Source organism: Nycticebus coucang, chromosome 12 (genome assembly GCF_027406575.1).
Source record: "Nycticebus coucang isolate mNycCou1 chromosome 12, mNycCou1.pri, whole genome shotgun sequence".
NCBI classification, from domain to species: domain Eukaryota; kingdom Metazoa; phylum Chordata; class Mammalia; order Primates; family Lorisidae; genus Nycticebus; species Nycticebus coucang.
In genome coordinates, this window is record NC_069791.1 from 1320190 (window position 1) to 1344519 (window position 24330).

The 24330-nt window shown below is 47.7% G+C and overlaps 1 protein-coding gene and 1 long non-coding RNA gene across 6 annotated transcripts in view; one reads left to right on the forward strand and one right to left on the reverse strand.

The window, feature by feature from the left end:
* The window catches only part of LOC128562262 (uncharacterized), a 98952-nt gene extending 83128 nt beyond the window's left edge, over positions 1–15824 (forward strand). For 2 of the 5 annotated variants that reach the window (XR_008373392.1, XR_008373389.1), the window contains one exon: positions 10398–15824. This is a non-coding gene — a long non-coding RNA (uncharacterized LOC128562262). The remainder of the gene's footprint in view (positions 1–10397) is intronic. The other 3 variants (XR_008373393.1, XR_008373391.1, XR_008373390.1) reach the window with 3 other exon arrangements.
* Positions 15825–15882: 58 nt separating this feature from the next.
* HMGA2 (high mobility group AT-hook 2) overlaps positions 15883–24330 on the reverse strand; it is a 127684-nt gene continuing 119236 nt past the window's right edge. The window contains exon 5 of the mRNA XM_053557041.1: positions 15883–16014. Coding sequence (XP_053413016.1) covers positions 15967–16014 — 48 coding nt within the window. The 3' untranslated portion in view covers positions 15883–15966. The remainder of the gene's footprint in view (positions 16015–24330) is intronic.

Here is a 24330-nt window from a genome sequence, read left to right on the forward strand (position 1 = left end):
CATGTGAGCTCCTGCAGTCCAGGGTTTTCATTAGTTTTGTTCACTGTGGTATCCTTGGTACCCCGTCTGAGCTGTGCACTCAGTGGGTGTGTGATGATTATCTGTTGAATAAGAGAATGACGCGAGACCCCTAAATCCTCATCGCTGTGGAAAGACGTTAATGGGTAGCACCTCAGATTATCAGTAAGAAGACATTTGTCAGGCTGGGTATGGTGGCTCACACTGGTTATCCCAGCACTCTGGGAGGGGGGCTGGATGACCTGAGCTCACAGGTTCAAGATCAGCCTGAGCAAGAGTGAGACCCCATCTCTAAAAATAGCCAGGCATTGTGGCGGGCGCCTGTAGACCCAGCTACTTGGGAGGCTGAGGCAAGAGAATCACTGAAGCCCAAGAGCTGGAGGTTGCTGTGAGCCGTGACGCCACGGCACTCTACCAAAGGCAGAAGATGTATTGTTGTGGAGTAAGAAAAAGGACCACATGGCCAATTTAAAAGCGTCCGAATGAAGTCTTTATTAGCTGGCTGGCGGCTGACTCTACAGTCTCAGAAAAGGACCGAGAGAACAGCCCCCAACCTCAACATTTTTCAAGGTGTATATAGGGTGGGCTAGGTGAGCTGAGGCAAGTAAGCAGGCAGCAGCAAGATTCAAAAAAATAAGTTTATCAGGAGGTTGCAGTAACCGACCTTCACAGAAACAGACTTTGCATTTGTGGTTAGTAGATAGTAAACAACTTTTTCACAGTACAAGCTCAGTAAGTACTTATCCCATCTCCCGCCCTTAGTCTAAGGGGGCAGTGCCGGCCTTTTCAGGGTGGTGATAGGAGCCAGTCTCCTCATTTTTCCCTCCGTCTCCCGCCCCCGGTCTAAGCGGGTGGTGCAGGGCCACAGTCTAACATTTAGAATGTGACAGCGCCCACCCAAAGGGACAGCTGAAAGAGTTAAAAGCAGTTAACTGAGGAAGAGGATGGGGGTGGTGGTGGCAAGTCATGGCTGTTTTTCGTTACAGGTTTTTATGTACTGTGTACTTTTCCCACAATGTGCTTGCACTGTTGATTTTAAGAGTGTACATGTCTTAGAAAACATTTTGTATCTATTGACTGTAAACATGTCGTATCTACACTAATAATGGCTGAGCACTTTCTATGCACCAGGCACCATGGTGAGCCTTATGAGGATTATGGAGCCATAGATTACATATCTATTGTCAGCTTGGATAGACTAAAAATATCTGGATTTGAGCTAGAATTAGAAAAACTGGTTCCCAAAATATAAATATTTAGTAGCATAAATGCAATTGAATTAGTTGTGCTTATCGGGCCCAATGGCAGATGTGAATTGGACATGCCTACTTGTGTCCTTAAAATGCAAGAGAAACATCCTATAATAATTTTCGAATAAAGTTTTTATTTACTAAGACATTTCCGTAGAACTTAAAAGCTGTTGTCAAAGGCTGTGCTTTAAGATGAGCTGTAGAGAGAGAAGGGACACCCGCGAGTGGTATCTGCCTGGCTCCCTCCCTTCTCTCTGCATCTCTCGTTCAGCCTGTTCACCCAGAATGTAACCTTTGTACAATACCAAGTGGCTTCTGCACTTCACCCTGGCTGCGTGAGGTTTTCTGCTGCAACACTGCCATCCGCCCGTGGCTCAGGACACTCCAATTCCCATGGCAGCTGGACTTAATATTGGCGGTTGTTTTAGATAATCCCATTAGCACAGATATTCTTCAGTTTGGACACTGCTAGTGTTTACAGTGCACTGAGGATTTATGGGGACACCCTTTTTCTTTCTTTCTTGTGGCTAGTCTCCTCATCTGTCCAGCTTCAGTTACAAGGGTCCACTCTGGAGAGGCCTTTCCCAGGGTGACACCTGGCAGCTCCTGGCCCATCCTGAGGCATCACGTCACACCTCTGTCATCACTGCCACTTGACTTCACTTTCTCCTGCTGGGCTGTGTCCTGGTGGCCAGTACATGGCATAGAGCCTGCTGCGTGGCAGGTGCTCCCTGCACATTTGTCCAATGAATGAATGAATACAAACCACTGCTGCCCAGGAGGGTTCTGACTTAGTTTGCATAGACCAGGGGTCCTCAAACTATAGCCTGTGGGCCACATGAGGTGGTGTGATTGTATTTGTTCCCATTTTGTTTTTTTACTTCAAAATAAGATATGTGCAGTGTGCATAGGAATTTGTACTATAGTCCGGCCCTCCAAAGGTCTGAGGGACAGTGAACTGACCCCCTTTTAAAAAAGTTTGAGGACCCCTGGCATATACTGATCACACATGGACAATAACAACCTAACAACCCCACAGCTGTGCTTAACAATCTCTGAGCCAAAGGCTAAGGAGTTAAAAAATATTGGCCTAAACCCAGAAGTGAAGGGAAAAGAGATAGAAGGCTGTGCCTATTTCCCGCGTTCCATAGGAAATGAGTATTTCCTAAGCTCTTTTCCTCCAGCAATTTCCTAAGTAAATTGAGAATGCACCATATAACTTTATGGCCCCATGAAAGAGGAAAGTAAAATGCTCTCAGAATGCTCTGTGCCACATGCTGTAACCTCGCCTCATATTTATGGCTTGATAAATAGGTGAGGGAAAGTCGCTTTCCTCAACTCTGTCTTGAGAGCCTTTGAGTCATGGTTAACAAAGAGCACATTGAAAACTTAACGTGGTGTATCACTTATGAGATCAGATTCTGGATTATGCGAAGCAAAAATGTTTTCAGTACAGCCCCCTCCCCAGGTGGGGTGTGGGTACGAGCGTCTCAGTTACCTCACACTGCTGTCACTCTTCCTTGGACCCCAGCCATACGTCCTGGACGGCCTGAAAAATGACAGGAACAACTTGAATGAAAACTGCAAAGGGGGTTTTAACATTTTAACCTGAGTCGAGTTGAAGGATGATTGTCTAAGGAGGTGTGGTTGTTGGGAATTATTGGAAATCAGACAAGATTTCATATTTCAAGTTATGCGTCAGGCTAAGGAATAACAAAGCAAAGAGAAAAATAATTCCTTTAAACAGCTTTACAGACCTACCAATGAGTAGGAGGAAGAAACAGAGAATCATCCCGGTTTGGTAGTTTATGCATTCTGTGCGCAAGGGCAGAGTTTTCAGGTTATAAAACTCTGAGGGAAAATGGACAAATCGGGGTGCTATTAGTAATAATTGGGGGGTTTTCATTGACTTACAAAAGATTAGACTTTGGCTCCAGGTCAGTCTCCAGGTGGCACTTGTTCCTTTTGTAAGAAGAGCACTTCTTTTAAGCAGAATGAACCTTTGATTCAAATGGTTTTCCAGAGACATATTTAGTTAAAGGTTAAAACCATCTTGGCCACAATCTATACCTGTTATCCATCGTGACCACAACACTCACATCATCTGCCTGCCACAGTCTGCGACGTCTCATTTTCGTCCTTTCCTAGCTCTACTGCCTTTACTAGCCTCTGGCTGGAATTTATAATTTTTACTGTTATTATTATACATGCTTCATTATGAGTGACTGTATTTTTATATTCTCTTGAATTTAAGAAAGGACGTATCTCCTGGCTATATTTAACTTAAAGTAATATATGTGGATATACGCACACATATGATGCATGTTACACATACACGCACGTATGTGGGTGGAACACGCCTTCACTGGTGTGTGCGTGTGTGTGCACACTGAAATAAACCCCACCTCTGCTCGTGGGGCTGCTACTTTGGTTTTTGCTCGTTTCAAACTCTGGTAGGTTGTGTTGTCATTACAGGAGGTTCCTCGCTCTCTAACTGGGAAGTACACTGGGAATCTATGCTCAGTGAAGAGGGGCAGAGCCGGCCAGTTCCCATCTGCTGCCGTTTCCTTACAGGCTCTTAGCCAAAGTCTCACCTCTAGGTTTAAGCTCTGTGCATATCTTAGTATCATAGAATCCTTGAGTTTTAAACCTAGAAAGGGTGTTCAAGATCTGTTCCAACCAGCACCATCAGCCTACAGTCAGGAGACTGGAACGTGGAGCTCCGTCCATGGCCTCACACTCTGAGAGCTGCAGGGCTGTGGCCCTGACGCGGCTCCGTCAGCCAGTTCTGCTGTCTCTCACTGCGCTTGGGCATTTATGTTTTTCAGTTTGTGGCACAGTCAGGGTACTTCTGGGTGGAAGTGAGAAAAGCCAAGCTCCAATAACCATCAAGAAGAGAACACACTTCACTGCTCCTGTAGCTGGAAACCTCCAGGCATAGCAGGGTCCACACGAGGCCTCGGCACAGAGCTGAACTCCAGACTGAGTCTCTGCTGCCTGTGCTGGATTCATTCCTAGGTAAGCTGCTCACCATGTGGCTCCCTGCCGGCCTCCAAGGCCAAGGCCGCAGGGGCCACACTGCAGCTCTGAGTCTGCCAGTGAGAAGAAAGAGCTGAGTTAAAGCTCACGGGCTGCCTGGGGTCTGGGCCTACTCGGAGTCAATCGGGGGTTTGAGATCTGCCAAACTGGCCTAACCTACGCCACATGTCCTCCCTGCCAACAGGGAGAGAACATCAGTGCCAGATGGATCTCACAGCTGGGACTGAGAGAAATAAATTTCCTAAAAGAAGGAAAAGCTCTGTTACCAGAGGTGAGATGAATACCTGGGGAACAGTATTCTGCTTTGAGGACCCAGGGCCTGAGACATGGCATGGGTGTTTGTCTGTGGGGCAACTGCTGTCCATTCATTTGCTTTTCACGATGAACATGCTGGTAGCATGCGGACAGAGCAAAGGTTGCTGGACGTGTTCAGGGAGTGAAACGCTGCGTTGGGGAGGGAGAGGGAATTCTGAGTGAAGGTCACAGGGTGCTGGAAGACAGGAGGGATCCGCAAAAGGCCAGGTGAGAGGCTTCCCAAAGGAGTCTGTGTGCTCAATCCCGGGGAAGCTGGGCGTGGTCCATCCATCTGTCCGTCCATCCGTTCATTCATTCGGGAGGGGCTGCTGTGCCAGGTGCCAGGAGTGCAGAGGGGCAGGACAGACCAGCACCCAAGATCACCGGGCATCACAGCTGGGCAGGACGACTTTCATGTTTGCCATCCAGGGTGTCTCTAGAGAACATTCCCTAGGGCTGTGGATCCAGCTCCCAGGCTGTGGCCTGTTAGGGATGGGGCTGCACAGCAGGAGGCAGGAGTGTCCTAGTTGACAGCTGCTCCCCACTGCTGGCATCACGCTGGGCTCGGCCTCCCGTTGGAACAGCAGAAGCCTTAGATTCTCACCGAGCGTGAACCCTCCTGCAGACCGTGCGTGCATGAGAAAGATTGGGGCTGTGGCTCCTTATGAGAATCTGATGCCTGACTATCTGAGGGGCTGAGGCGGGGATGTGGGTGCTGGGGAGCGGCTGCAAACACAGAGGATCAGCAGCAGAGAGGTCTAACTGCACAGGGACCACAGTGAGTCAAGTGCCGCAGACTCAATCCCCACCTTGTGGTCAGTTCCTTGTTGTTACAGCAAAGAGATTTGCTATGAGAAGAGGAGCTGAAATGATGTGAGACCATGCAGCACACACAGAACGGGATGGGGCTTGAACTGTGGGCATGGCAACACAGACAAGGGGAAGCTGGACACATTCAAGAGGAATCTGAAGATCTTAGTTTTTTTTTTTTTTTTCCAGTTTTGGCCGGGGCCGGGCTTGAACCCATCACCCTCGGTATATGGGGCCAGCACCCTACTCCTTGAGCCACAGGCACTACCCTGAACATCTTAGGTTTTAAAGATGACTTCTGCAATAGCTGGACAGGCTGTACAATGTATCTTGGGTAAGTTTTATATTTTCATTAGCTGGTGGAGTGGTACATTTTGGGTAAGTTTGGGTAAGTTTCATATTTTCATTAGCTGGTGCAGTGGTACATTTTACTTTTCATGATAGTTTAAGTTGGCTGAGGATTAGGCTGAATGTAATTGTTTAATGGTTAAATGCACCCTATTGTGATAAATAATGACCATATATCAACCTACCTGGTGCCTGATTTAAAAGACAAGGCCACAGCCTGCCTTGCCGAACCTGCAGATCTGGAGCCATGGGTGAAGGAACAGGACCTTGCACTCTGGCGGGCCTGGGAAGTACCCTGAGGCCTGTAGCCAGCTGGCTTGCTGCAGTCTAGAGAATCCCTTAAATATGTTAGAGTCCGTGTTCTCCGGATGTTTATCTTCAGATCGTAAGTGGAATGATGGAATCAGGGGCTCCACAATGATCGGAAGAATCCCAGTTGACATGCCGAAAGCTCAGAGACCAGGAGCTGCTGTTTTGGTGTCCTCTGGAAAACCAGTTTCGGAAAATCTAATTGAAGCCTGGGAAGCTAGGATTAAATGTGTTGGGGATGTGGCCCTGGGAAGGTTTATCCACCTGCTAAGCAGTGTTTGCACGGGATGTTCTGGGGATGTGAATCCATCTGGAACTGACAGTGAGGGTCTGGGCTCAGATGATGTGATGCTCCAGCCTCTTCCCAGCTGCTTCTGAGCCTCCCTCACCTCTGTAAAATAAACATCATTATCCTCATCACAGTACCTGCTGTGTCGCACAGCGTGGGGTTGAAGATGAAAAGAAAAGAAATTAGTGAATGTGGTTTTTAAGCAAAAAGTCAGGATGCAAAAAGAATTGCTATTATTTGGTCCAGTCATGGCAGGCTGAATTGTGCATGGTGAGGCAAAGCAAAGTCTCAGCATCCAAAATAAGATTTCCTTCTCCCCCTGTGACGTCCACGGTCAGGGCAGCGGCTCTCAGCATGTTTGTCTTTCCTTCATGCTGACTGTGAAGGCCGATGCCATGGAGCTTTGTTCACAGGGCCCTTGTCTTTGTCCCTGGGTTTCCAGCTGTCCCTCCCCTCTCCTGTGTCCATCTCCCCTTCACCTTGAGCTGTCCCTCCCCTCTCCTGTGTCCATCTCCCCTTCACCTTGAGCCGTCCCTCCCCTCTCCTGTGTCCAGCCTCCCCTTCCCCTGGAGCCGTCCCTCCCCTCTCCTGTGTCCAGCCTCCCCTTCCCCTGGAGCCGTCCCTCCCCTTTCCTGTGTCCAGCCTCCCCTTCCCCTGGAGCCGTCCCTCCCCTCTCCTGTGTCCGTCTCCCCTTCCTCTGAAGCCGTCCCTCCCCTCTCCTGTGTCCAGCCTCCCCTTCCCCTGGAGCCGTCCCTCCCCTCTCCTGTGTCCGTCTCCCCTTCCCCTGGAGCCGTCCCTCCCCTCTCCTGTGTCCGTCTCCCCTTCCTCTGAAGCCGTCCCTCCCCTCTCCTGTGTCCAGCCTCCCCTTCCCCTGGAGCCGTCCCTCCCCTCTCCTGTGTCCGTCTCCCCTTCCCCTGGAGCCCGTCCCTCCCCTCTCCTGTGTCCAGACTCCCCTTCCCCTGGAGCCGTCCCTCCCCTCTCCTGTGTCCAGCCTCCCCTTCCCCTGGAGCCGTCCCTCCCCTCTCCTGTGTCCAGACTCCCCTTCCCCTGGAGCCGTCCCTCCCCTCTCCTGTGTCCGTCTCCCCTTCCCCTGGAGCCGTCCCTCCCCTCTCCTGTGTCCGTCTCCCCTTCCCCTGGAGCCGTCCCTCCCCTCTTCTGTGTCCAGACTCCCCTTCTCCTGGAGCCGTCCCTCCCCTGTCCTGTATCTGCCTCCCCTTCTGGAAGAGCACTGGGAATTTATGGGGGGGCATCACCCATTTCAGGTCTCATGTGAGGCTGGTCCACCTGTCTTCCCTCCCCCACGTGGTCCCCTTCCTGGACTGGGTCTGGGGATAGACATGGCGACCCACACCTGGCTGCTCAGCGCTGTGTTACCTGCCCTCCCCGCCACAGCCCTCCCCCAGAAGAGCTGCTGGTATGATGATCAGCCTGAGATCCAGCTTAGCACCATGATACTCAACCCCAAGATGTTGGTGAAAATACTGAAAAAAAAAAAAAAAAAGAGAATTTTTCTGCAGTGTGTGTTAGACCAAGAGGACGTGGGTCTGGGCTTTTAGCCTTTTCACCAGGGAGGAGAACCTGCCTGAGAAGCCACGATGGAGAAACCTGACTACGTCCACACCAAGTAGGACTCCCAGCTGCGCCCTGGGATGGAGCAGGCCTGGAGCCCCCAACTCCCAGCCCGTTGGCTCATCTCTGTGCCTGGAGCCCCCGACTCCCGCCCTGTCGGCTCGTCTCTGTGCCCAGAGCCCCCGACTCCTCACCCAGGGCATCACCTCACATCCTTAGTTTCTGTCTGATAACCTTTGGCATCACTCAGATACAGCAGTCCAAGTTCAATAGAAAAAGACCTGGAAGAAGAGGACAATAGGTGCCCAGGGACCACCGTCAAGATGCGAAGACCAGATGCAGGAGCACTTGTCGCTCAGCTCCTCAGGGGGCTCCTGCGGGAGCTGGATCTGCAGGGGCCAGGAGCTGTGGTGGGAGGACACAGGACAGAGACCCCAGGAAGCCCTGTCTGCTGCACTGTGGTGCTCCAGCCGAGGACACAGTCAGAAGGTGGGAGCCAGCACAGGTCCCAGAGGGACCTGACGGTGGAAAGCAAAGCTGTGGTGATAATGGAGACCATTTCCATTATGCTCATTTTCAATGAATCAAATCCACTGAGAGCAAAGGCAATACAGACCACCTGGGAAAAAGACATGTGGACATGTATTAGTGGACACATGGGAAGCATGACCAAAATGGTGCTTGAAATGCTAGTGCACTTCTGACTACGATCTGTGAACACCTGTGTGCACTTCTGACTGCTTTCAGGGAACACCTCTGTGTGCACTTCTGACTCTGATCAGGGAACACCTCTGTGTGCACTTCTGACTCTGATCAGGGAACACCTCTGTGTGCACTTCTGACTCTGATCAGGGAACACCTCCGTGTGCACCTCTGACCGCCATCTGTGAACACTTCTGTGTGCACCTCTGACCTCGATCTGTGAACACCTCTGTGTGCACCTCTGACCTTGATCTGTGAACACCTCTGTGTGCACTTCTGACTCTGATCAGGGAACACCTCCGTGTGCACCTCTGACCTCGATCTGTGAACACCTCTGTGTGCACCTCTGACCTCGATCTGTGAACACTTCTGTGTGCACCTCTGACCGCGATCTTGGAACACCTCCGTGTGCATCTCTGACCTCAATCTGTGAACACGTCTGTGTGCACCTCTGACCTGGATCTGTGAACACCTCTGTGTGCACTTCTGACTCTGATCAGGGAACACTGTGTGCACTTCTGACTCTGATCAGGGAACACCTCCGTGTGCACCTCTGACGGCAATCTGGGAACACCTCTGTGCACCTCTGACCTCGATCTGTGAACACCTCTGTGTGCACCTCTGACCTCCATCTGTGAACACCTCTGTGCACCTCTGACCTCGATCTGTGAACACCTCTGTGTGCACCTCTGACCTCCATCTGTGAACACCTCTGTGCACCTCTGACCTCGATCTGTGAACATCTCTATGTGCACCTCTGACTGCGATCTTGGAACACCTGTGTGTGCACCTCTGACCGCGATCTGGGAACACCTCTGTGTGCACTTCTGACCACAAACTGGGAATATGTCTGTGTACACTTCTGACTGCCATCTGGGAATACCTCTGTGTGCACTTCTGACCGTGATCTGTGAACACCTTTGTGTGCACCTCTGACCACGATCTGTGAAGACCTCAGTGTGCACTTCTCACCACCATCTGGGAATACCTCTGTGTGCACTTCTGACTGCCATCTGGGAACACCTCTGTGTGCACTTCTGACTCTGATCAGGGAACACCTCCGTGTGCACTTCTGACTGCGATCTGGGAACACCTCTGGGTGTAGTTCTGACCACAGTCGGGGAACACCTCTGTGTGTACTGTGTGCACTTGTGATCACGATCTATGAATACATCTGTGTGCACTTCTAACCATGATCTTGGATGGGAATTCCTCTGTGTGCACTTCTGTCCGGGATCTGTGGATACCTGTGTGTGTACTTCTGACCGCGATCTGTGAATATCTCTGTAGGCCAAAGATCAAATAACAATGGACACTCCAGGGAAAAGCCAGCTTCCACTCGCTTTGCAGCCAGGGGCAGGATAATGAGCAACAACCAGCACCATATAGTGCTTTATATTTTGCGTGCCAAGTGCTTGCAATCATTTCACATGTACTGAGTTTTCTTCACAACAGTCATTTATGTAGGTGCTATTATTTCTATTTAAGTATGAAAAAAATTGATGCCAGAATGGTTATGTAATTCATTCCCTGGGTCCCTGGCTAGTGACTGGAGGAGCCAGGATCAAAGCAGACAGCCCAGCCCCAGCCCACACTGCCAGCTGTCTGCATCTGTGGTGCAATGGGGCATCCTGTCCAGTGCCCGTGGACGTTGGTCATCACCGCAGGTGAAAGATGATGGAGACACCTAAATTTTAACATTCACTTTTTCATTGTTTCACTGCATCTCTTGGAGTATCGACACCTAACTGGCAAATATTTCTCCTTAGGTTCCACTGAGAACTGACGAACCACCCAGCAGAGCAGCTGTGTCAGTGACTTAGTTTGGAAGGACACGGGAGCTTCTGAGACATCCGGGATTCAGGGAGCAGCCCAGCGGTGTGCTGAGGGCTCCTCTCTGCTCCTCCTGTCTGGGTGCTTGGGGTGCAGATGAGAGGCTCTGTCTATCTGTCATTTTCCTCCCAGGGCAGGTTTCCTCCAACCCCGCAATCTGGGCTTGGCCATGCAACCTTCTCAAATGTTGCTGCTTAATATCCCCCAGGATGGATGTTTAACCCAGGACCAAGTGAGCCACAAGACAGGTTAACATCCCACAGTAACACAACAGTGATCAGATGGACTGAGAAGGGGAGACGGGACTAACGGGACACAGAGGTGCGGCCCCAAGGATGGTGAAGGGATGGGGGACGTGGGGCCCTGGGAAGGCTGACGAGTGAGGCAAAGGCCCAGCCTGGATGTATGAGGTGGGGGCAGATCGTGAAGTCAGGCTCTGAGGCTGAAACAAGAACCTGACTGTTGTAAACTGGGCTTTTGCTCATCCATCCGAGGCATTTTCTCAAGGGCCATACTGGGCCTTGGCATGAGAGTGGGACAGAGGCCTGTGAGAACTGAGTGTTCCAGAGAGCCAGGCAGAGGGTCTCTTCTGAGGCTGTTTCCCATCGATTTCACCAGGGTGGCAGATCATGGAGGCTCAGCCCAGATGAGGTGCAGACCTCTGCTGCTGTGTTTTGACTCCCTGGTCACTTCTACCTGCCTTCTACACTTCAAAAGTGATTTTGATTCATCTTCTTTTCCCTTTTTATGCCAGACTCCCTTGATCTGAAGTGTAATTGCTCAAGAATGATCTTACTTAACTCTTAAGGCAGTGGTTCTCAACCTTCCTGATGCCATGGCCCTCTAACACAGTTCCTGTGGGTTGTTGAGAACCCCTGCTCTAAGGATTAGTCTTGTTCAGTAAAGCCTTCCCTATGAACCATACTCAACTTGCAGAGCAGCACATCCGTCCACCCCTCCTGCTGTCTCATCTGCGGTTGGGCTGTTGCTTCTGTTTTTTTTTTTTTTCAAGGACGTTTTGCTATGTTTCCCAGGCTGGACCAAGTCCAGCCTGAGCCTCTCAGTAGCTGGGCTGGCGGGTGTGCACCACCACTCTGGGCTGGGGCTTCTCACTGCTTCACTTCTCTGTGGTTGTTACAGTTTGAGTTGGCATCATAAGCCCCCCCGGCTGAATGTAATTCATTCTTTAGTTTTGTTTTTATTTCTGCCCATATTCCTAAACCACTTACCATTTCTGAATTACAAGAGTTGAGTATCCTTAGCCCTGTGGAAAGACACACCCCTTCCTACTCCCCCCACATGAATTGCTACCTTAGCTGAAACTCAACTGTCCATGCAGGCCCCGGAGACCTCTCTGATGGTGGCCTTAAAACCCTCCTGTGAGGCCTGCGGTTTGCACCTGGAATTGGCAAGGAGCTCAGACATGTCCACTTTTCTGGGTAACTCATAAAGATTAAACATTCATAGCTCCTGAGGGTCCAGCTCCCTCAGGGGAGGGCCGAGGCTTCACTCGCCTTTATTGCCTCAAACAACATCCAGAGCACAGTGGAGGCCCCACTGTTACTTGAACGCAATGGCTGATTTGGGGGGATGTCTCCTTTCAACCTAGATGTAAACTTAGATTTCTTCACGTGTTGTGTGAAATCAATACTTTAATATTAAAAAAAAAAAATACCTGATTCAAAGATCATTTGGTGGCATCTCCAAAGTATGGTGAATACTTTATCCCATTCACTTACCCTATTTTAGACAGATGTATCATTTCCTACTCTTTATTTTCAAGCTAAAGTTCTCTCTCCATTTTTTAAGAGGTAACTGCGTCTTTGTCTTACGTGGTTTATATTAAAGTTTTGGTCTATTGTTAGACTGAAGTGCAGATGCTGGTGAATGAGCTGCTTTCCCTGCTCTGAACTCCTGCCTCTTGCCACCTGGACGAGCATCTCAACTCTTTACACCTGCTGCCTGTAAGGTTACTTCTGCACTCCTTCTGTGCCTGCAGTTTTCGCCAGTGACATAATCTTTTGAAGGTCTGAGGTCTGCCACAAAATAGGCCCTCACAGTATACTAGCAGTGAGAATAAAGGATGATGGATGTGACCACAAATTTTCTGAAAGGTATCTTAAAATGGGCAAATTCTTTCTATAAATGCATTTCTCCTAAGAGGCTAAAGGAAAAAACAGAGTTTTACTAACCAACCGTGATAGAAATCCTGGATTTATTCATAATCAGCAGTTACAGTGTAAAGAAGATTCTGAATTTGGCTGGAATAATTCTGACTCTGCTAATAGTTCTTCCAGAATTAAAACGCTCAGTATTTAGAAGAGACTCCATGGTTTTCATTTCTTATTCCTTGGGCCTGACTTCTAGACCTCTCCCCAAATGCTACTTCAGAGATAACGTCAGCTGCTTCCCGCACAAACCCTGCAGCTGGCAGACGGCTCCACTGAGCTCTGTCGTTCTTGTGCTTTACTTCCTCTCAGGCTGCCCCTGGGTTCAATGTCAGAATCTGAACAGGGAGTTCAGGCCAGGCATTTTGAGAAGCAGGACACTTCACGTCAGTGTCTGCAGTGCTGGAGCGCAGCAAAGTGACCTTGAATGTCTCCCTCCTTGGCCGGCTCTCACCAAACTTTATGGCTTATTTAATGGAATTGTGACAAAGAGCAGGAATTAAAACACATGGGGACCACAGAGGCTGTTATGTTTATTGTGCAGAACAGACAGTGATAATCCACTAGAGAAATATTTTCAACAAGCAAGCGATTCAAAGTACAATCTTAGACAGCAATTCTACATGAAGAACAAAGAGTAAAGTTAGAAGACGCTCAGAGGAACAGGGGAGAGTCAACTGCAGGTAAACGTCTTGGTATTTTTCTCCTGCAAACATACCTAACTTGCAGAAATGGTAGAAAAGTTAAATGTCCAGTCTTACTTAGCTGTGACCAACAACAGCAAAGAACAGTCCTATAAAATTTATCTCCCACAAAAATAAACTATATATATAAAAATTTTATGATGTTCTTACTGTTCCATTGGCCACAAGCTTTTTTTTTTCAGTATGAAAAATGAGGTATACTGGGACTGAAGAGGTAGTAATGTGCTTTGATTGTACAACGTACAGGAAATACAAGTGTAACTTCGTCAGGGGTGGAAATCACTCAGTCCTCAAAGTTTGGCCAACATGAGCGACTGCTTCAACTCTATGAGCTGGCCAGTGAGGTTTCTAAAAGGCCCATCCAAAGGCATGGAATGTGACTTTCACTTTGACGAGCCACTGTTTATTGCGTATCTAATGCACAGCTAACAGTGATGTTGGGTTCTAATTCTCTCCATAGTTCCTTCGGTGCCTTCACAACAGTGAGCCCACCTGCCAGTCTCAGAGAGGTGCGTGGCCTTGGCAACCACCTCCCTGGAGCTGCTGGAAGAGAGATGGCTCTGAGTCACACTGACATGAGCCCTCGTGAGAAACTACCTCCTGGCCCAGTTGATAACACCGTGTTAAAAAGACAGCACAGTCACTAGGAGAGAAAGGCATTAAAAACTCTACATAAGAAGCGTTTAAAATAAATCTGGTTGAGACACAGTACAAAAATCACATTTGTGTAAAATACATGAAAATATCTGTCAAGCATTTTCTTATATTCAACTAATCTTAAAAACACATATTTTTGATTGCATTATGCAAAAGCTGAGCTTGTCACATCTCACCTACAAAGCTTCAAGTTTCTTTGAAGGCTGGCTTTTATTTTACTTAGCTATTATTTAGTTACTTAATTTGCAAAAGTATGTAGAAACGTGTTCCTTTCTATCAAATGTCTTTTACAAAAATAGCTTTGATTAGGGATAGTTGCGGTTTCAAACACTGAAATAAATGAATGCTGTAATTAATGAGTTCATTCCTCTTGAAGTCTGGAGGTAGGTCTTTGCAAGTCAATTAGTCCGTTGCCTTAGACAATTCATGTGAGGTACAGACTTGGAGGGTAACATTTAAACATTACAGTCAAATTAAGTGGGATGTGTAGTGTGACTAAGGAAAAGTATCCTTAAGAACCTAGGAGCGACTTGGTTAAAAAATATTCAAGTTAATGTAGAAATCTAGCAGAGAAGCTGAAACAAGTATTTGTAAAATTTTAATTAAAAAAAAAACATAGAAAAATACATACCCATGCTGAAACACAGTAAGGAGATCATTTCTTTCACTGTAATTAAGTGTATTAAAAGAGGTGCAGACGACCGCAGTCGCCTGCCCAGTGGGTGTTTTCTTGCATTGCTTGTGTATAGCAGCAGTAAGAGGTGCTAGACTGTGACTCACGGTAACATTCAGAGGTAGCACCGCGTGGTGGGGATATTGCATCTCTGGCTGAAAGTGCAGTGTGAATGAAGAGACGGATGGTGAACCGGACCTCGGTCGACCACCCTATGTCAAAATGTACTACTTGACGTAACACATAAGCTTAATTTGAGGTAAGTGGTATTTAGGTTTTTCACGGAAACTGATACACTTTGAAAAGAGAAAGAGAGAGACACAGACAGACTGCTTATTTTGCTTTTTAAACTGCCATATAACTATAGCAAAAGGAATTTAGATTTCGCTCCTCCCACCTCACAATTCAGGTGAGTTCGTCCGCGTTATTCTGTTGTACCTTTCTGTTAAATTGCAAAGAGGGGAGTTTTCCTTGTCTAGTTTCTTTAAACGCTCTGAGGTTGACAAGTGTTATTTATTTACTGCCCAATGGCATTTGGCTCTGTAGGAAGTAGATTTCCTGAAAATTAAGTGTTGTTCTAAAAAAAAAAAAAAAGATTGCTATGAGTAACTTTATTATTCCCGCCGTATGTGTGACGTCCATAAACGTAGTTGGCGGCAATATTTGTTTGCTTCTTTCCCTTTTTGAAAAATGAACATAACCTTTCTGGTGTGTTAGCTGAATGCAAAGATACATCAGCATTTTGTCTCGTTTAGAAATAAAAAGGCAAAAATCATCAAGTAAGTGTCTACAGGATTATATGGGGAAAGAGAGAGTAGTATCTAGTCCTTATCTTTGGTACTCTAAACAGAGGGTTCACTACAGTGAGCGAGACGGGTGGCACTGGGGGCGGACGCGGGGTCCCACCGTGCCTTTCCTGTGTGAATGCCCAGGTCACAATGTGACAGGTTTCCTGTTCGCATGCAGTGCAGTGGTTGACTAAGCCAGTCAGAGGTTTTCACCCACCCGCTCTTGCTCATCAGATCAACAAACTATTAGTAGGTTAGGAAAAAAAGAAAACAGTAATTAAAAGTTGCATTGTTAAACTGCGTCCCCTGTGTTTACAGCAGTTCCTCACTAAACCTGGGACTGTGAAGGGATTACAAAGGTGATTAACATAGTCCGTCGTAGGTTACGTGATTTCTCCCCACCCCCCACCCCGCCCGCCCCCATGTGCTGAGAAGACCCTGGCAACAGAGTAAGTGGTCACTGCGGTGTCTTCTCCCTTCAAAGATCAACTGCGTGAGGTAGAGGTCAGCGCTGCCTAGTCCTCCTCCGCGGACTCTTGTGAGGACGTCTCCTCAGTCTCCTCCTGCAACAAAAAGGCACAAGTGTCAGGCTCTGGGCCCGGAGCTCAGCTCAGAGCAGGTGCTGCCGATGCCCGTCCCCAGGCCCAGCCGTCACTGAGGAACCAAGGGGTTGTTTTTTCCTAGGCGGTCATTAGCCCCTGTTGACTTAAGGCTTGACATCACGGTGCTGGTCAGCAAATTCAATTGTGTGCAGTCCAGAGAATGGCAGGGCAGTCAAGCCTACTCACCGTTAGGGGAAAACAGAAATGGATAAATTTTTCCCAACAGCTTGCCAGTCATCAGTTTTTCAAAACTGCCACTCAAGTAAGAAAAAGTTAAAGAAGTTCCTTCTGAAGGTGTGAACAAACGCTCAGACACTGGCAGTGCTGGGTTTGAACCTGCCACCTCCGGCATATTGGAACGGCGCCCTACTCCTTTGAGCCCCAGGCGCCACCCCATGGTTGGTATTTTCACAGCACTCACCAGGTGGTCCCACAAACTGCCCGCTTCTGTGCCTGCTTCACAGAGCAGAGAACCAAGGCACAGACAAGCAGCACGCCCATAGTCACAGGGGCCATGGTCACAGGGACCGTGGTAACAGGAGCCCATGGTCATGGGGGCCGACAGTCACGGGTGCCCACAGTCACAGTGGGGGCCAGGGACAGGATCTGGGGTCACGGGCCGGTGGCAGGGCCTGCCCCCAACTGTCCTGCCCCGGTGCAGAGGCAGCCTGAGGGCTAACAACAACCTTTCCAAATCCATCTCTTGGTTCTTATATCTGTGAAATCGCATTTTGACACAATAACCAAGGTTCTGAGTAACTGCTCCATCTCACGACATCTACATCAACCAAACATCTGACAGGGGGCTGGCCACACGGAGAAGATCTAACATTCCTGTTTTCTCTTCACATGGATCTAATGCCTCCTTCCCTTTCCCCTTTTCTGATTCCTCGTGGCTCTGGAGCTTGTTGGCGTTTCTGTGAGCCGGCTTGAGCAGCAAAGCTCTCTCTTTCTGCTTATCTAACAGAGGCGCAGCACCTTTCAGGGTGGTAAAGCAGAGACGATATAAACATTTCTGATAAAAGCATTGTCAGCAAAAGGGTGCTTTTATCGAACGCTACATGTTGTCTCCTAAGACAGCGTGTGAACAAGATCCGGGAGAAGAGGTAAACATTTACTCCGCAGCACACCAAGCCCCTTTCAGGGCGACCAGCTTGGAGCAGCTTATAGCAGTCTTCGTACTTTAATAGATTTGATTTTCCACATGGCTTCATTTTGTCTGGGTGGCTAACGGACACAATTTATACCTTTCTTTCTTTCCCAGGTCATTCCAGAGCACCATCCAGTGTAGCACCTCTGAGCCCACCTGCCCTGCACGACCCGACCCCATTCAGTGTCTGAGACACTTCAAACCGTGAAGGGCTCCAAACGCTGCTGTGTGCCACCTCCGTGGGAGTAAGAGGCCCATGTGAAGGCGCGTGCAAGCATGCACACACACAATAGACTCGCACACGCACACACGTGCTCAACACACATGCACACACGTCCACGATGTGCACACACACTCTTTGCAAAAGGTTTCAAACATTCTCTTTCTCCCAAGATTGAGAGAGCTGCAAATCCTGGGAATAAACACACACAAGTGAACAGATTACACCTTAAAAAAAAAAATGGAGCCGCATGGCAGCATCGAGTCATGGGATTCACACCAGGTTTGTTTAGTCTGCTCTGGGTTTTGGAACATATGAAGCCCCCTCCCCTCTCTTCCCAACCCCCATACTGTGGGCTTCACATATTTAAGTGGCAGGTTTATACCTCTTGACCAGGCAACAGGTCATGACCCCAGCACTCTCTGTGGAGTTCTGGCCACAAAGCAGGACGTGGCGTGATCAAAGCCACAGATGACGGGGGTGGGGGGAGACAAAAGCCAGAGGGCAGCTGCCCTGTGACCCTGTCTGTTCACTTAATATTTAAATTCCAGAAAGTCACTAAGCTGTTGGGCAGATAAACTCGTCTGTCCCCAGATGACTCACTTCTCACGAGGACCTGAGCTGTGGACTGACCGCTCTGCAGCAGAGCATGGCCTAACAGCCGGAAGGTGTGCGTCCTTCCTTCTCACAGTTAACAGATCACAGAAGGCAGGCAGGCTGCACCAAGCAGGGACCAGGCCCTTTCTGACGGCCTGGTGTTTCCATGCTCTCTGTTTCCATGCTCTTTGGTACTTCCAAATCCGGAAGGAAACAAGGTTTTCAGGCCATGAACTTACAAAGACCTTGATCTAGATGCAAAGTGATCAGCCTTTCAAAACATTCCCAGACACTTTGCTTGATCTGCGCTCCCGAGAGTCCTGATATGCCGACCGCATAGACACAACTCTGCTGGAAGTGAAGGTCCCTCATACTGTTTTCTTCACAATAGTCGGTAATGCAATGCACACAGTTGTTTTATTAATGTCTCTTTCTAGTGACCTTGAAATTCTCCTACTAGTGACTATCAGATAATACTGGGAACAGGACAAGGCTGTCAGGGGTGGGAGTGATGGTTCTGACAATGTCCAGCCACTGGGGGACACTCTTCTTGGTGCAGCCTCAACTGTCCACCCTCCAAAGGAAGGTGGGGCTCCTAAGCGGATGACACTGGAGAGTTTGGTGGCACTTCCCAAACCCTAATGAGAAGGGTTTGCACAGGTGGGAAGTGATGGGGTCTTTGCTACAGTCTGACCACCATTACCAGCCACACCTGCAGGGTGAGGAGCAGAATCCTCCACGGTTGGGGGTGATGCTGGGAAACCCACTCTCAGTTGCCCTGTGTCGCAGTCTGGCAGGACTTCACACAAGACACTTTTGTAGTATAAAAAGGGGACAGAAACCAGGTGGCATGGAGAATAAGGGGCTGGCTCCGAAGTCCTGAGAGCATCCTCTTTCTTTCTTTTTAAAAATTGTACTTTTATTTTTTAAATTTATTTACAGTGAAATACAATGATCTTAAGTAGACAGTGTAATAAGGTTTTTTTTTTTTTTTTAGAGAATCTCTAGCTGTCACCCTTGGTAGAGTGCTGTGAAATCACAGCTCACAGCAACCTCCAACTCTTGGGCTTAAGCGATTCCCTTGCCTCAGCCTCCCGAGTAGCTGGGACTATACAGGCACTACAATGCCTGGCTATTTTTTGGTTGTAATTGGCCTGAGCTGGATTTGAACCCACTAGCTCTGGTGTATGTGGTTGGCGCCCTAGCCGCTGAGCTACAGGCGCCAAGCCGCATCTTATTTCTTGACAGAGTACTGTAGTTGGTAGGGACCCTGAGCTTCGATCTTCCTTAATAACTAGAAGGTTTCATTGTAGACAGCAGCTTGCAGCTCGTGTCTTCAGAAGTCGCTTCATGTTGGTCACTCAATGACCAAAGGGCCTTTGGGCTGTGTAGCTCCCCGGGAACAAGACCAAAACGCTGTAGCTAAGGGTCGCACACATCTCATCAGGCTGAGCGGCAGGAGGGAGGACTGCAGGGCAGCTGTCGGTCCCTGGGGCTCACCTGCTGAAGGGGCTTTTCTGGGTGGACGTGCAGTGACATTTTTATGAGCCACAGAAGCCTCCTGGCTGTTCAGGAGCTACTTCCCAGAGACAAGGGAGGTGGCTCCAGACAGGACATTGATGAGAGGGAAAGAGGGGGCCGAGTGGGAGGACCATTATCCTCACTTTGCTTAGTTTTTCTTTTCTTTATGAAAAGGAGAATTTAATCAATGTAACTCTTTCTTTGCTTTGACTAATCTTGAAAACCAACCCACTCAAACCCAGGAATCTGCTCTGCACACACCACAGTTCTTCACAGACTTGGGCTGGCTGGTGAGAGAGGAGGAAGGAGACGGCCCAATATCCGACCTCAGGTCCTAGTGGGTGGTGGGATTGAAAACATCTTGAGTCCAATCAGGGCTCCAGGCACAGCAGCATGGGCAGGGTGTGTGCAGGAAGGTTCAGTACTCAGCGCTTTTGTTTCCGATGCTGACTCCACACACGTCTGCAGTGGCAGGTGGGAGGCCAGGGCGCCCCAAACGGAGCTGGGAACTAGAAACGCCCCTTGCAAGCCAGGGGCTGTGTCCCCACAGTGCTACTCTGCGTGGGAAGGAGCACAAAGCTCACAAAACTCTATGTCAACTTTAGTCAGCGCTTACATTTTTCTTAACTACAAAGAATTCTGCCACTCTCAGTATGTGACGCTATTGGCCAGACATGCGTTGTGACCAAGCTGTCTTGCCAGCCAAGCTGCTGATCTCAAAGGAGCAGGGACAGACCCTCCCCTGCCACCTTGATGTTTCAGCTCCTTGAGAACTAGAATAACTCATGGGACAGTTTCTCGTGTTTGCGATTGCCCTGAGTCAGGCTTGTCAGAACAGAAACGAAGGCTCCCCACCCAGCAGCGAGGACTGGGACCCACCGGTCACGTCCTGGCTGACTGACCTGGAGTCCATGGGGCTCAGTCTTTCCATTCCTCTGTCAGATATTTTACTGTAAAATGAATTGGGGCTGTTTAAGTTAATGGAAAGTGATTATTTCCTCCAACTAGAACAGCTTTATAGATTTAAAAAAAATGTACATATACAGCTCACAGAATCTGGCAAGCATGAGGAATTCTGGTGGAAATGCTAGGAGGGAAATGTGCTTTTCACAAAGGGACTGAGAGTCGAGACGTGTGGGGTGTTTGTTCCGATCTCGTCTTTCATTTGCATAACATACATGGAAACACAGAAGGGCCAGGACTACTTCACACGAGTTAGCATCAAGTCAGCTTTGAGGACTAGTTACTGGGCATGTTTAAAGCTGAGCTCCGGTGTCACTGGCTGTGCGTGCCAGCCATATCCCTAGCAAGTGCTGTGGCCTGTGCCACGTCCTGCAGGTCAGACCCGTGAGGACCACACACACCCAGGCCCACAGCAGGTCGGTGTGAGGAGAAACTGCGACGAACTCACAGGAAAACGCAGCAAAAGAGCAAAAATCCAGCGGGACTGCAGTGTGTCTCGTGATGACTAACTTCAATTACTCATCTGCCATTACCTCTTTGTCTTTGGTTCAATGATAGATTCTTGGGAAACAGAAATTATTCAACAAGGTCCCCAAAAGATAATAAAACACAAAGTCTTAGATTCCTAAAATGCACCCCTGCTGGTTTGTCTGTACTCGCAGCAGAGCTCTATCCTTGAAGACACTGCTTCCCAGAATGCTGCAAATTCCTCTTTTCTGGGACGGAGGGCAACTTAAAAAACAATCCCGAGAGGGTAAGTCAGATTTCTCACAGAGGAAAATCACTGTGCCTATAAGCGAACTGTCAGTTCCAGGAGTCATGATTCCTGAGGATTCTATTTTCCATGCCAGGTCCAATTTGATCAGAGGAGCTTTGCTTTAATAGCTAAAGTTGTGCAAAAGGATCTGTACGTGAAGAAAGGATTCACAAGAAGGAAATCTATTTCTGTATTTCCAAAACTATTGAGGAATGCTCTTATTTTTATGCAAAGTAATTTTAAAATGTGGTTAGGGTAAAGGCTGCTGTATGGGTATGTTCCAGATGTGCTCATTAATGGCACAGACTAGGAAAAACCATTTCCTTTTGTTTTCTATTAATATATGTATAAAATTTTGCATAGCTGTTGCATTTGCTGCCAGGGGAACAGAATATTTCTGGATTTTAATCATTATAGCACTAAATGCTTTTTGTTATCCTGAGTTACAACTTTTGAGTAAGACTGTAAAAATATCAATAATGGTAAGTCAACAATTAATTATTCAGTGGACATGTGCATTTCTAGCAAACATTCTCTGAATGTAAAGGAAGTGTCTTAGACAAAGCATCTTATTTCTATTCAATCACTAAGGATTGTCTTAGGAAGACCAGGTTTTAAGGCCAGTTGCTATTTGTTCCATATTAATTTGGGTCAATGAGCTTGGATAGCAGGGAGAAAGTTTAATGTGGAATAAAGAACTGTTTTTTGCCAGTTCAGGTCCCAATGTAGAGAGAGGTACAGTTTCCACACTGAGAACAGGAAAGGCAGGTGGCTGCTGCCTCCCCACCTTTAGCCTCGTTCACACAGGTCCCCGCATGGTTTAAACACTCACACCTTCAGAAAGCTCTCAGAGCAAGCGTAACCACTGAACTCGGGAGTTTTATAAATTGCCCCAAATTAAGTGTTGTTCTGTCACTGTTCTCAGATGCCATGTCATCTCTACAAGGCAGTCACCAGCTGATGTCTCCTTCCCTGCAGTCCTGTATTTCAACTGTTTGATGATGTCATCTCTTACCGCTGATAATCACTCTGCTGGGCTTCCTCGCCCTCCAGCCTCCCGGTGCTGGTCGCTGAACTGCTCATCAAGGGTTAAGCGCTGGTTTTTAGTTTGCTCTCTACTTCTTTGACTTTTGTAATGTCAGCGGTCAGAGGTTAAATCAAAAGAACTTCCTACACGACAAAACATTGCCACTCAGGGTAGCCTTTGATATGACTCTTCACGTTTTGCCAGTTGGCACTAAACATTTACTGGCCCACAAAATGTTTTACCAGCTTGGAAGAGTCTAAGTAAGAATATAAATAAATCCTCACTCTTTATGAGTTAGGCAGCATAAATCACTATGCTCCCAAGTGAGTGGACGAGTGACAACTTGCCAGCCTGATTCATCACGAACTGTTCACGCGATGGCCAAGGTGATGACGTGTGCAGTGAGTGTGAGGGTGGCCGAGGTGATACGTGCAGGTGACCGTGAGGGTGGGATGTGTCATCTCCCCTCCTTGTGTGTCTGGACTCACAGCCCCCAGTGAAAATGTTCTTTGAGAACACAATGCTGACTGCAGCTCATCAACTTGCTTGTCCTAAAATGAAATCTCTCATTTTGCTTCAAACAATGTTTAGGTTGTCTGAAATATAAATATCCTTTAACTGCCCTTGAAGTCTCTATAAAAACATTCAACATTTTTTTTAAGGGGGAAAATCCCCTGGTAACAGAGGCTTGCTGAGATTTCTTTGCCCTGATGCATACCACCCACGGAAGATGTTACTCACAGGTAAAAACTCTATTTTGAAATAGAAAGCTTTGTTTCCAGTCTTTGAGAAACTGAAAACATTCCAATTCTCTCATTGGGAAATTGACAAGGAGCAGGTTTATACCTGTCCTGATTGCCAGAGGCACAGCTTGCCAGGGCCGCAGACAGCAAGCAAAGGAGACTCAGAGGATGGAGAATGGCTGAGACCCTCAAGACCTGCTTTGAGGAGGGAAGAAAGGTGAAAAATAATGTCTGAATTTTATGTAGGTAAGGAGTCACTTCTAATCTGTGGTTAAATCCTTAAAAAGGGAACATCAAGATATCTGATAGACCAGCAAACATTTATGGATGTCTGAGATGGAAAGAGATTTATTTTTATCAAAATAAAGCCCAGGAAACAAAACTCCCTCTATTAATAATAATAATAATCTGATGCTTTTATAATTTTTCATTAAATCTGATTTTTTATTAAAAAACGTGCCACTGCTTCCTACTAAAGTTAAGAATGTAATCTAAATGGCTGAGGATTCAACTGCTTAAATTGTGAAAAAACAAGATTAATTTCCATTTGTTTCTAACTATCTACTTTCTATTTATTGCTTCTTTTATCACTTTGGATGAAAGCATAGTAGAGTTCTAGAGTAAGCTTTGTTTTCACTGGTTTGGGGATTTTTAAAAAAGTTAATGTGAAGATTGCAAATTTCCCCCTATACATTTTTAAGAGGCCACTAATGTTCCCATTAGGCTTATGGGACACACTTTTAGGGACACACATTAGGCTTATGGGACACACTTGAGGTTTGCAGCTGGTGGTCCCTGGTGGGTTTTCCAAACACAAATCCCCACACTAGGGTTTTCCCTAAATTTTTATTTCTTTCTAGACCAGCAGTTCTCAACTTGTGGGTCATGACCCACAGGAACTGTATTAAAGGGCTGTGGCGTTAGGAAGGTTGAGAACCACTGCTCTAAACATAAGTACTTATATACAAAACCACAGCACATGCAGAGAAGCTGAGATTTATCATAGTCCTGAATTTGTCTCCTCAGGACCGACTGTTGTCTGGGGCCCAGTTTGGAGAAGGTGTGTGTGGGAAGCGCTTTCTCACAGTCTCTGAGGTTCCAGACATGTAACGCACATGTAGGAGGTGACTCTGGCGGCTCAGTCCTGCCAGGGGGATGCAGCAATTACTATAAGATCCCCCCTATAAAATATAAAATAAAATCCTGATTTTAAAAACATGCGATGAAACACTTGAGGTCACAAGGGAATACTTCTGAATTAACTAGAATTCTAGAATTTTGGAAAATATAAACCTCTGG